General features: G+C 35.7%; 1 protein-coding gene across 1 annotated transcript in view; it reads right to left on the reverse strand.

The window, feature by feature from the left end:
* Tex11 (testis expressed 11) overlaps positions 1-13,601 on the reverse strand; it is a 246,191-nt gene that overhangs the window by 11,900 nt on the left and 220,690 nt on the right. Inside the window, exons 25-27 of the mRNA XM_052170254.1 lie at positions 11,286-11,435; positions 9,655-9,763; positions 8,555-8,675 (exon numbers count right to left, since the gene is read on the reverse strand). Of these exons, the coding sequence (XP_052026214.1) occupies positions 8,555-8,675; positions 9,655-9,763; positions 11,286-11,435 (380 nt within the window). The remainder of the gene's footprint in view (positions 1-8,554; positions 8,676-9,654; positions 9,764-11,285; positions 11,436-13,601) is intronic.

A 13,601-nucleotide genomic window follows, 5' to 3' on the forward strand; every position in this document is an offset into this window, starting at 1 on the left:
TTTCCTAGACAGATACAAAATACCAAAATTAGATCAGGACCAAATAGATCATCTAAACAGTCCCATAACCCCTAAAGAAATAGAAGGGGTCATAGAAAGTCTTCCAACCAAAAACAAGCACAGGACCAGATGGTTTCAGTGCAGAATTCTATCAGACCTTCAAAGAAGACCTAACACCAATACTCTACAAACTATTCCATAAAATAGAAACAGAAGGAACACTACCCAATTCCTTCTACGAAGCCACAATTACTCTGATACCAAAACCACACAAAGATCCAACAAAGAAAGAGAACTTCAGACCAATTTCCCTTATGAACATCGATGCAAAAATACTCAATAAAATTCTTGCCAACCGAATCCAAGAACACATCAAAACGATCATCCACCATGATCAAGTAGGCTTTATCCCAGGGATGCAGGGTTGGTTCAATATACGGAAATCCATCAATGCAATCCACTACATAAACAAACTCAAAGATAAAAACCACATGGTCATTTCATTGGATGCTGAAAAAGCATTTGACAAAATTCAGCATTCTTTCATGCTTAAAGTCTTGGAAAGAACAGGAATTCAAGGCCCATACCTAAACATCATTAAAGCAATATACAGCAAACCGGTAGCCAGCATCAAACTAAATGGAGAGAAACTTGAAGCAATCCCACTAAAATCAGGGACTAGACAGGGCTGCCCACTTTCTCCTTATCTTTTCAATATTGTACTTGAGGTACTACTCAGGCAATTAGACAACATAAGGAGGTCAAAGGGATACAAATTGGAAAGGAAGAAGTCAAACTATCATTATTTGCAGATGATATGATAGTCTACCTAAGTGACCCAAAAAACTCCACTAGAGAACTCCTACAGCTGATGAACAACTTCAGCAAAGTGGCAGGTTAAAAAATCAACTCAAGCAAATCAGTAGCCTTCTTATACTCAAAAGATAAGCAGGCTGAGAAAGAAATTAGGGAAATGACCCCCTTCACAATAGCCACAAACAGTATAAAGTACCTTGGGGTGACTCTTACCAAACATGTGAAAGATCTGTATGACAAGAACTTCAAGTCTATGAAGAAGGAAATGGAAGAAGACCTCAAAAAAAAAAAATGGAAAAACCTCCCATGCTCATGGATCGGCAGGATTAATATAGTTAAAATGGACATTTTGCCAAAAGCAATATACAGATTCAACGCAATACCCATCAAAATCCCAACTCAATTCTTCACAGAGTTAGAAAGAGCAATCCTCAAATTCATCTGGAATAACAAAAAACCCAGGATAGCTAAAACTATATTCAACAATAAAAGAAATTCTGGGGGTATCAGTATCCCTGACCTCAAGCAATACTACAGAGCAACAGTGTTAAAAACTGCATGGTATTGGTACAGTGACAGGCAGGCAGATCAATGGAACAGGATTGAAGATCCAGAAATGAATCCACACACCTATGGCCACTTGATCCTCGACAAAGGGGCAGAAAACATCCAATGGAAAAAAAGATAGCCTTTTCAACAAATGGTGCTGGTTCAACTGGAGGTCAGCATGCAGAAGAATGCGAATTGATCCATCCTTGTCTCCTTGTACTAAGCTCAAATCCAAATGGATCAAGGACCTCCACATAAAGCCAGACACTCTGAAGCTAATAGAAAAGAAACTGGGGAAGACCCTTGAGGACATTGGTATAGGGGGAAAGTTCCTGAACAGAACATCAATAGCTTATGCTCTAAGATCAAGAATCGACAAATGGGACCTCATAAAATTACAAAGTTTCTGTAAGGCAAAGGACACTATCAAGAGGACAAATCGGCAACCAACAAATTGGGAAAAGATCTTCACCAATACTACATCAGATAGAGGGCTAATATCCAATATATATAAAGAACTCAAGAAGTTAGACTCCAGAAAACCAAATAACCCTATTAAAAAATGGAGTACAGAGTTAAACAAAGAATTCTCACCTGAAGAACTTCGGATGGCTGAGAAGTATCTTTAAAAAATGCTCAACTTCATTAGTCATTAGGGAAATGCAAATCACAACAAGCCTGAGATTTTGTCTTACACCAGTCAGAATGGCTAAGATTAAAAATTCAGGAGACAGCAGATGTTGGTGAGGATGTGGAGAAAGAGGAACACTCCTCCACTGCTGGTGGGGTTGCAAATTGGTACAACCACTCTGGAAATCAGTCTGGCAGTTCCTCCGAAAACTGGGCACCTCACTTCCAGAAGATCCTGCTATACCACTCCTGGGCATATACCCAAAAGATTCCCCAGCATGCAATAAGTATACATGTTCTACTATGTTCATAGCAGCCCTATTTATAATTGCCAGAAGCTGGAAAGAACCCAGGTATCCCTCAACAGAAGAGTGGATGCAAAAAATGTGGTATATATACACACTGGAGTACTATTCAGCCATTAGAAACAATGAATTCATGAAATTCTTAGGCAAATGGATGGAGCTAGAGAACATCATACTAAGTGAGGTAACCCAGACTCAAAAGATGAATCATGGTATGCACTCACTAATAAGTGGATATTAACCTAGAAAACTGGAATACCCAAAACATAATCCACACATCAAATGAGGTACAAGAAGAACGGAGGAGTGGCCCCTTGTTCTGGAAATACTCAGTGAAGCAGTATAGGGCAAAACCAGAACAGGAAAGTGGGAAGGGTTGGGTGGGAAAACAGGAGGAGGGAAGGGAGCTGATGGGACTTTCTGGGAATGGGGGTCCAGAAAAGGGGAAATCATTTGAAATGTAAATAAAAAATATATCAATAAAAAATACAATTAAAAAAAATGGAAAGGAGGTCCAGTGACAGGCCCAAACTGGGACCCATCTCAAGGAGAGGCTCCAAGGCCTGACACTAAAAAAAGTTCTAGCAGTGGAAAAGGGAGATGGACACAAGTTCCACCTCAACCAAGAAGCTATTTGTCATTGATACATTCTAGGAAACTTTCATTTTCCCTCTGTGTACTAGAAGAAAGAACATTCCTTTCTTCCACAAAGAATGCTAAAGTTATTTACCCAATGAACTACTTTCTTTGGGAGTTTGCTTTTCAGTGTGATCTGAGGCTGAGATGGTTCAGGTGATAAAGGCCTCTAACCAAGCTTGAAGGCATGAGTTTGATCCCAGGATTCCACATAGTAGAAAGAGAGAAATGATTCTTAGAAGTTATCTTCTGACCTCCACATGTAGCATGGCTCATGCACTCCATGGCACACACATATATATCCCGACAATAAATAAATCAAAAAGTGTAATACAAAGTCTGTAAAAAGCACTATCTTGGTTATATTTGACTTTGATACCAGCTATAAAGATTAAGTTTATATTTTAATAGTAGGCTTTTCCTCATCATTATCTTATATTTATGTACAGTTTTAAAATTAATTAGCAAATGTCCTTTACATGAGGTGGAAAAAAATGTAGTCCCATTTCTCCTAGCATGCATGATTAAATTCCTGAACCTATATATAAAACAAACCTAAGAAAACTCTGGAATTTGGAAAGAAGGAAGACTGGCTAGGAATACTGGGATCAAGGATTGGCATAGTTGTGGGTTCCCTGGGATTTCTTTTGCTTTATATAGTGCCAGACTTGATACTTAGAGGCCAAAATCAGATGCAGACAAAAATCCCCAAGAAAAGCCTATTCTCTCTAGAGATGAGACCAGTAAGTAACAAGGGATTCTCCATCTCAAATATCAATAGAGCCTAAGTAGAAAAACTGTTTTATGTTTACGTGTGTGTGTGTGTGTGTGTGTGTGTGTGTGTGTGTGTGTGTGTGTGAGAGAGAGAGAGAGAGAGAGAGAGAGAGAGAGAGAGAGAGAGAGAGGTGCATGTGGCAGTGCCAAGCTTTCATCTGGAAGTTCCAAGGTCATGGTTCTTCCCCTGCACAGTGGTGTTAGAGAAAGCTAGCTAAAACAGAAGGCTAAGTAAGATTCAAGATCTCAACATGACATAAAAATGTCTAAATTTCAATAAGAGGAATTACTAAAGTAAGAATTACTAAAGTAGAATATTTACACTGAATAACAAAAAGATAAACACTTGATACTTCTGAGATGGCACAAATGTTACAATATCTACTAAAATTTTTCTAAGACTTTTTAAAATAGTGGATAAGCATAGCACATAATTTACTATCTTACAGTTTATATTCACATTGCTGTGCTAATCAGCACTACCCTAACCTATCGAACTGCTTTAATCTTTAAAAACTCAAATTCTACAGGTTCCATCCCTATTAGCCACCAGCACTCTATTTTTCATATTTCTTAATTTTACCACTCTAGGTACTTCACATAAGCAGAGTCATATAATATCTATCCTGTTGTGAAACATTATTACTTGATGAATTGCCAGAGAACTATGACAACTGGAAAATAGCAATTCTAGAAGGTTATGTACTGTACTATTCTAAAGCTCCATATATACTATATGACTCCATTTGGATAACATTCTTGGAACGACAAAATTAGAGAAATTGGCAATATTTTAGTAGCTGGCTATTTTTAAAGCTGGGACTAAGAGAGAAGTGGAAGGGATAAAAAGGCAACAAGAAAGATCTCTGTGGTGATGTAGAATTCCCTATGTTGCTTGAAATAATGTCAACATTTTAGTTGTGATTTTGTTTTCTCTTTTACATTTTTGAGGCAGGCATTTTTATGTAGTCCATGCTTGACTCAAACTCTCTGTGTAGTAGAATATGACCTTCAGTTCCTAACTTTCATGCCTCCATGTTCTGTGTAATGGGATTTTGAGTGTGTGCTACCATGCCTGGCTTTTGATTGTGATACTGTGATATTATTTTGTAAGGTATTATTGTGGAAAGCCGTGGAAAGAGTGTACAAGACTCCTATGATATTTCTTATAAGTATATATATAACTGTAATTATTTCAAAATAATAATTTAATTAAGAGGCAACCGAAACAACCCTATTCTGAAAAAATGAGTCTAGAATACTAGAAAACCTATTATAGAGTACATAGAAATGTCTACTTAAGCATGTCATCCCTTCCCCACTGGGCTCTTTCATTGCCACTAGCTCTGAATATCAGCCTAAGTCTCTATCTAACCTGAGATTTCCTACTAAAAACTGGTAAAGATGCACTGAAAGAATGATTCCAGTGATAAAGGGGCATTTGAATGAATTTATGTAACCTCCCAAGTCACATTTTAAAGTCCTAACCTTCAAATTGCCAATATTAAGAATTTGAATCATCAGGAAGTGATTAGGTAATAAGGGTAGTCCTCACAAATAAGGTTAATGCCATTAGAAAGGATCCAAGAGAGATCCTTTTCTTTTTTACCATTTGAAGTTACAGAAAGAAATTATCTCATCTATGAGGAAGCAGGCTCTTACCAGAGATTGTACCAGGCCCATTTGTTAACCACAGATGATTTTTTAACTAAATTAGTAACCTGACTTTTTGAATTTTAAAAATGTCTTCAATTGTAAATCCAAGATAGTAACAGTGGCACTATCTATTGAATCACAATGAGATAATGGACATAAAAGTAAAGCATGAATGCTACCTGTAGAGCATGGTGTATGAGACAGAGACTTTATATTTGTGTAATGGGCATTTTATCAGTGTATGGAGGTAGCTGATAAAAGTTACCGACTTAATAAATTTTGAAAAAATGATAAAGGGAGACTTTTCTCCTGAGCATTTGAAACAAAGCAGATACATAGCAAGTCAATAAAAAAGAAAAAAAAAACAATATATACAAGATAAAGAGCTAATAGAGTCACTAAACTATTTTCTGTATAAGAAGCTAAGCATATGATCATGTTTTAGGTATGGGCAATACTGGACAGGAAACTCACCAGAAAATTAGAAATCAGCAGGCTCCCTAATAGAAGAGTGATAGGGATTATAACTGTAGTGTGATGGGTAAAAGGGGCAATGCCAAGTTCCTCATAGAAGCTGTGGCCTCACAGAGACTATAGAGATTGATCAGTGTGGAGTTCCAGTAAGTGTAATTTTTAGTTAGCATATAGAATACATTTGAAGTTCCAGATGTAGTTTCTGGCTTATAAATGGAATTTCCCTCTCTTCCTAAAATATTAAAGGTTGCAAAAGAAAAAACCAAATTGTTCAGTGCTGAAATTTTTCATATTTAAATTTATATAGGCCAGAATTAAGTTGTACAGGATAATTTTAGATTTTGTTTGTCACTGATAGCTTGTATCAGATTGGCATCCTACTTATTATCTTATATTGTGATTTACAAATCCTATTATATAAAGAACAGCCAAGATTCTTAGATTTTATTGTTGGTTGTTTACCTGCTTGCTTTTGAGACAGATTTTCATGATCTCAAAATCACTATGTAGCCAAGGATGACTATGAATTTCTGATGCTTCCAGGTTCTAGATTAAAGGTGTGTGCCACCAATATCTGGCTATGCAATGTTGGAGACAGAACTCTCAGCAAGCATTATACAAACTGAGCTACATCCCAAACCAATATACTTATATATCATCATGAATGAAAGTAATGACCTTTTGCATGATTTTAAGCAAGCCATCTTACTCTCCTGTTCTATGGCTCTCATAAAAAAGTTAACATCTTACATATTCATGAATAAGTTTATAACACGGATACTATTTATATTGACCCACTCATGTGCAATGTAGTAGACTCAGAAAAGAAATTTTACAAGCGAGGAAACACAACTCAAACAACAGAAAGTATATAAACTCTTACTTTAAACCAGACAAAAAACTAATTTAAAATGTATCATAGACCTATATTCAAAAGATAGAAATATAAAACTTCAATAATACATAAGAAAAGGTAAATGTAAACTTGGATTGGACAAAGATTTTTTTCATTTCAAAACACTACCTATAAAACTGCAATACCTATAAAAGTAAAATATCTATAAAAGTGGGATGCTTGATAAATTAGACTTCATTAATATTTTTTCTTTTCAAATGATTACATTGGGGAAAAGGAAAAGATTTAAAGAAAACATTTGCAAATAAAGGACCTTATCCAGAATATATAAAGAACTCTTATAACTCAATTAAAAGACAACCCAATTTTTAAAACGTTGGAAAGTCAAATAGACATTTTTCCAAGAAAGAAATAAAAAGTCAATAAATATATGGTCAATACACCACTAGCTATGAAGAAACTACTAATCTCAAACCTCAGAAGTTACCACTCCATACTCACTAAGATGGTTATAATAAAAACATAAGCAATAACAATGCTGGCGTAGAAGTAGAGAAATCAGAATCTGCACATAGTGGGAATATGGAGTGGCATGAAAGAAATTATCTTCCACAGGCTTAGATATCTTCTAGTTGGTGGCACTGTTTAGGGCAGTACTACAGACAGTACTGCATCCTTGGTGGTAGGTTTTGAACTTTTAAAGTTCTAGTTCACTATTTTTCTGCTTTGTGTTTATGATTGAGAATATCTTAGCTCTCTGCTCCCTTGCCATTTGTGTACTTTTCCTCTCAAACTATAAACTCTTCTGTAAGTTTCCTTGTAATCATATTTTATCACAACAATAGAAAAATAACTAAACCAGAATGTAAAGTGGTATTTCCATTTTGGAAAACAGAGGGAAGCTCTATACAAAGCTAACCACAGAGCTAGCAGGGGACCCTACAATTCTAGTTGTACATATACATTTAAGAAAATCAAATACATATACTACAGCCAGGCTTAGTGGTGTGTGCCTTTAATCCCAGGTCTTAGGATGCAGTGTCAGGCAGATCTCTGTGAGTGCAAGTCCAGCCTGGTATATATAATGAGTTCCAGGCCAGCCAGAGTTATATAGTAATACAGTGGGGCCTGCTACTCCCCCTTCTATCTCCCCTCCCTCCCTCTCCCTGCTTCCCTCCCTTTCTATCTACACACACACACACACACACACACACACACACACACACACACACACAAGCACACACATTAATTACAGAAACAGAAACAACTACATACAAATGGTCATAGGAGCATTATTCACAGTGGTTAAAAATAGACAACTAATGAATAGACAAAATATGGTATACAATTTTTTCAGCAAAAAGAATGAAATGAAATACTGGTAAAGTGATAACGTAGATGGAGTTCAAAGGGCTCAGAGAAGAAGGCGGGAACCAAAAGTATCTTCACTGAAAACACACAAACAAACAATTAAAAGGGACCAAAATACAGATTTGTGTTCCTTCTATTTTATCACCTGTCTCTAAGATACAGTGGGAAGAGTAATAAGCCTTTTCACAAAATTAATATAATCATAGGGGAAAGAATTATATTAGGCCCCCAAAAGTCAAAACAATTCAAGATGCCTAGTAGTCTTGTTATTCTGATCCAAACTTTAGTAAACTTATACTAGAAAATTCCTACTATTAACTATTTACATTTTATAAACTCAGAGATACTTTTAAGTGGATATCTACATTGTAATGTAAATTTACCATTAAAGTCCTATCAGAAAGTATCATTCTATATGAATTTAAATATATAAGACACTTCGGTTCCTTACAATCGTCTGCAAGTTTACTATTGCTCTTTAACTTACGGAGTGGCTAATGATGCTCAGAGCATTTTTTAAATGGTTCCAAACTTCTTTTAGGGGATACACTGCTATATTCCATATTTCATCTGACACCAGAAGGCCAATCAAGTTGTGCATGCATGCGCTGAAAAATACAAAAGAGAAGAGTCATCCATAAGGAAAGAATCACTGGCCTGGCTGAGAGTCAACTCTTGAGTCTCATCTTACACTGAGAGCTTTGCAGCAGTTCTGCTCCTTCCTCCATTTTGATCTTGCTTCTAACATTGGAAGATAGAGTTTTGAAGATGTAAAAGGGGCTATCAGTCCTTCCTTTGATACTTGTGGTTGGTAGTTTTTATTTATTTTTTTTTTAGGCAACTTCATCTCTCTCATGAAGGAATTGTTTAATTAATTTATTATTTGTGGGGGGTCGCGCACATGCGCACTCATGCGCTTGCATAGCTTGAGCAGAGGTCAGGGGACAACTCTCTAGAGTTGGTTCTCTCCTTCCACTATGTGGGTCCTGGAGACTGAACTCAGATCATCAGATTTGGCAGCAGGTTCCTTCACATGGTGAACTATTTTGCCAGCCCAATTATGCCGTTGTCATATTTTATGACATTATGGATTTAATTTAAATGAAAATCTCACTTCTCAGAACAGAAAGACTGTAATGAATTTTTCCCAAAAAAACAAAACCATACAACATTATTGATACTTAAAAGTATTAGGGGATAAAAACAGAAGAAAATTTAGGAAAAATGTTGAAGTTGAGTGGTGGCTACCAATTTATGATCATTTGGGATATTTAGTAAATAACATGAAAGAAGGAAAATACACAGTACTATTTTATTATATGACTAGAAAAATGAAGGAAACCAGGATATACCCTTCGTTTTCTCCCCTGAGAACAGTAGATTCCTTAAACTTGCTTAATATTCTTCAGTGTCTAATGCAATTTTCCCTACAGAGACGTTTACAGGATAGTTTCCCTATAATCTTCTATGCTGGCCCAGTTGATTATAGTGGGTGACTGATTAGTGGGGTTTTGTTTTGTTTTGTTTTTAGTTTTCTTTTTTGACTTCCATGAAACTTAATTTAGGTGTCAAATTATATTTACTAACCTGTATTTCAAAACATCAACTGGCTTTTTTCTTCTGTAGATCACTAAAAGTTTTTTCAAGGCCTTCTGTGCAATAGTAGGATAGTGTGCAGGCTTATCCATAGCTAGTACTATAAGAAGAGAAGGGAAAAGGTTCTGAATGTCACATTATCTTATTCATACAGAACTATAACATGCACTCTGTAATGGAACAAAAGGATTCACACACACACACACACCAAATTTTGTAAAATGATGACTCTATAGAAGTTTTCAGAGTTTCTTTTTTCCAGGCAGAGTACCACGATAGGACTTTTAGGTTACATTCATTCTCCGATGATCAGTGACTGAAAAGCACGCAGTCCTACCTACAGGTGATACAACTATCTTATGAAACATGATGAAGGAAAGGCAAGCTAAGAAAGAAATAGAAGCAGATCAATAAAAGTCTGCTAATCAAAGCCAGATAACAATCTGAAATATACTGGTTTTTTTTGTTGCTGTTACTGCTGCTGCCAGATGCAAAAAATAGAAAGGCTTTGACATTACTGCCTTATATAGAGTCTTAGTCTCTAAGACTTCCAGATGCGGTCAAGAAGCCTGTAGAGCACTTCCATTATATACGGAGTGGTAGTCACAGAGTATGCCTCATTGGCCACTTTTAGAAAACCCAAGGCAACTGTAGTATACTGGAAGCTACCTAATACCTTTACTAATCATGCTGAAGCTCTTGCAGAAAGTAACAGGTAAAAGGGAAGATAATCAGGGCATTTCCAGCATTTCTGGCAGTATATTCCCCAAATGGTTTTGAGGTCTATAAACCTCAAACCTATAGAATAGCTTAAAGAATTTTGAAAATGACACCTGTGTTAAAATATTTCCAAATTTCTAGGGACTAGTGATGTGGCTCAGTGTGTAAAAAAATACTTGATGGAGAGAAGAAGGTTTATGGGACATATGGGGAGGGGGGATCCAGGAAAGGGGAAATCATTTGGAATGTAAACAAAGAATATAGAAAATAAAAATATTTAAAAAATAAAAAAAAATACTTGCTACCTAGCTTGATAACCAAATTTCAATCCCTGGAGCCTATATGCTGCAAAGCAAACTGCCTCCTGCAAGTTTTCAGCTAACACATGTAAGCACACACACACACACACACACACACACACACACACACACAGAGAGAGAGAGAGAGAGAGAGAGAGAGAGAGAGAGAGAGAGTTAAAAAGTTGCAAAAAATTCTACATACATTTTAGTAAATTGCTAAGGCTGAGTCATCTTTGATCATCAAAGTAGCCTTTTATCACGTTTAGCTACCTACATAAAACTAACTTTTCAAAATTTAAATTCTACATATAGACTGCATTTGAGCACCTATTATGAGCAATGCTCTTCACTAAGATTTATTAGTATAATATATATATATATATATATATATATATATATATAATTATTGCTCATGATCCTAAAGAGATTAGAATCTTAGAGCAAAAAAGATAACTATATGAATAATTTTAATTCAAAATAGTTTAAGAATGCATCGGAAAGGGAGAAACATATTATGAGGAAAATAATCTCAAGGTCAGAAGACAGAAAACAGTAGGATCTAAATGGGCACTGGCCTTACACAGGTACAAATAGAGCGCTTACATGCTATTGTTTCAAGTGTTGTGCTTTGTAAACCAGGCATCTTCCAAAGTGAATCCAGAAAGCGTTCCAGTGATGGATCATTTGTTTTGGTTTTAACTTCAAATTCATAGAGCAGAAGCATTACCCCACAGTCATCACCTGAGAAGTCTCCTAAAGAAAAGGTAAAGTTTAACATTTTTGTTACTTCAACATTAATACTCTCCCCTATCCTATCCTAACTGGACAGGTTTTCCCATAAGGGAGAATTAATTTCACTTATAGTCTGAAGGCCATCCCAGTCACTACTGATATAGATATTGAAATGTTGCAAGTCTATCTGAAAATGTTTAGGTGAATTAGACAAACCCTAAAGACAAATTCATTAATGTTTTATTATACGTCTATGCAGAACACAAAGGTAATTTTGTATATTAACCTTTTCTATCCTTCTCCCTCCCCTTTCCCCTCCTCCTTTCTTCCTTATATGTGTATAGGCACTTGTGCATGTGGTGTTCAGAGTACAACTTGTTCTCTCTGCCTACCATATGGGTCCTGGGGATCAAATTGGGGTCATCAGGATGGGTAGCAAGCCCTTTTACCTATCGAGTCATTTTGCTGGCTTTTGCCTCATATTTTTTAGACAGATATGTGGCCAAGGTTGATGTACTCAGTCCTCCACTCCCCACCTCTCACGTACTGGAATTATATATGTGTAACAATTACTCAGCTTTTGTTTTTTTTTTTACTTTATTTTTTTCGATATATCTTTTATTTACATTTTGAATGATTTCCCCTTTTCTAGCCCCCCACTCCCCAAAAATCCCATAAACCCCCTTCCCTCCCCGTTTTTATTTACTCTTTAAAGTAAGAATATACTTTAAAAATAAACTAATTTTAACAATATGAAAGAACTTAAACTTTCAGAGATATATGTGAGAACTAATGAAGACAACAAAAGGTCATCTGACTTCGTCATTGCCTTACCCCTTCCCACCCACCCCTTCCCACTTCAACTTTCAATTATGAACATCTATGCGCCAAATGCAAGGGCACCCTCATTCGTAAAAGAAACTTTATTAAAGCTCAAAGCACACACTGCACCTAACACAATAATTGTGGGGGACTTCAACACTCCACTCTCCTCAATGGACCGATCAGGAAAACAGAAACTAAACAGGGACACAGTAAAACTAATTGAAGCTTTGCACCAATTGTACTCAGCTTTTATAATATTTTCAGTACACTTTTGTTTTATTTTTATTAACATCTACTTTTTTTATTATAATTTTTTATTTTCTATATTCTATGTTTATCTATTCCAAATGATTTTCCCTTTTGTTTTAACTGTGACTGGTCATATGAGGTCAAATGTGGAATTTGCCACATGTGGTATTATGCCTGTCCTAAAATATTTTGGATTTGGGGGAATTTTTGTAATTTTGATTTTCAGATTTCATCCTGTGAAATAATAATTTATAATCACTGCCAATAGATAATCAACAAACTTCTCTACCTGTGATTATCAGTGTTGAAGTTAGAACATGATTCTCCATTACATGTTACCTCCTAAATAATACTATCATTAAACTTTAGTGGATCCTTCCAATTCTACAGAATTTTAAAAATGACATTTCTCTGGTTGCAGAACACTCTCTTTCCTTTAATTGCTTTTCAGTTGTTTTACTCTTGCAACATTTTCTGATGTTTTTGTTTTTCTTTTCTTTTACTCCTTCTTGGCCTTCAATCACCATTATTAGGACAATAATTTGTTGGGACCATTGAAGTGAGGGCCAGAATAAGAAAAACTGTTATAAGGAAGCCTTGTGAGTCCTTTGCAGTGCATTCTACAACACAATCACTTCAAGCCTTTATACCAAACACTTTTGGAGCAGTCCTAGGAAAACTTTGTCCTAGTGGTGATCTCAAACGTTACTTAGGACTGTTAGTAAGCCAATGACGAAGTCAGATGACCTTTTGTTGTCTTCATTAGTTCTCACATATATCTCTGAAAGTTTAAGTTCTTTCATATTGTTAAAATTAGTTTATATTTAAAGTATATTCTTACTTAAAAGAGTAAATAAAAAGGCACAGGCATTCAAATTTAGGTATTTGGCTAAACATTTTAGCCAAAATTAACAAGAAAAAGCTGTTACTTGATGAACAATGGAATTATTTTTGCCAATGTTAAAAATTAAAATTTCAAGCAAAGGCTTGAATTATTATTATTTTTGCTTGTTGGGCACTTATTTATTTGGTGAAGTATCCTTTATACCTTTATACCTGAGGACTTTAGGTGAGAAATAAGAGATTAAAAAGAGATGTAATAACTGGGTCTTC

Source organism: Apodemus sylvaticus, chromosome X, assembly GCF_947179515.1.
Source record: "Apodemus sylvaticus chromosome X, mApoSyl1.1, whole genome shotgun sequence".
NCBI classification, from domain to species: domain Eukaryota; kingdom Metazoa; phylum Chordata; class Mammalia; order Rodentia; family Muridae; genus Apodemus; species Apodemus sylvaticus.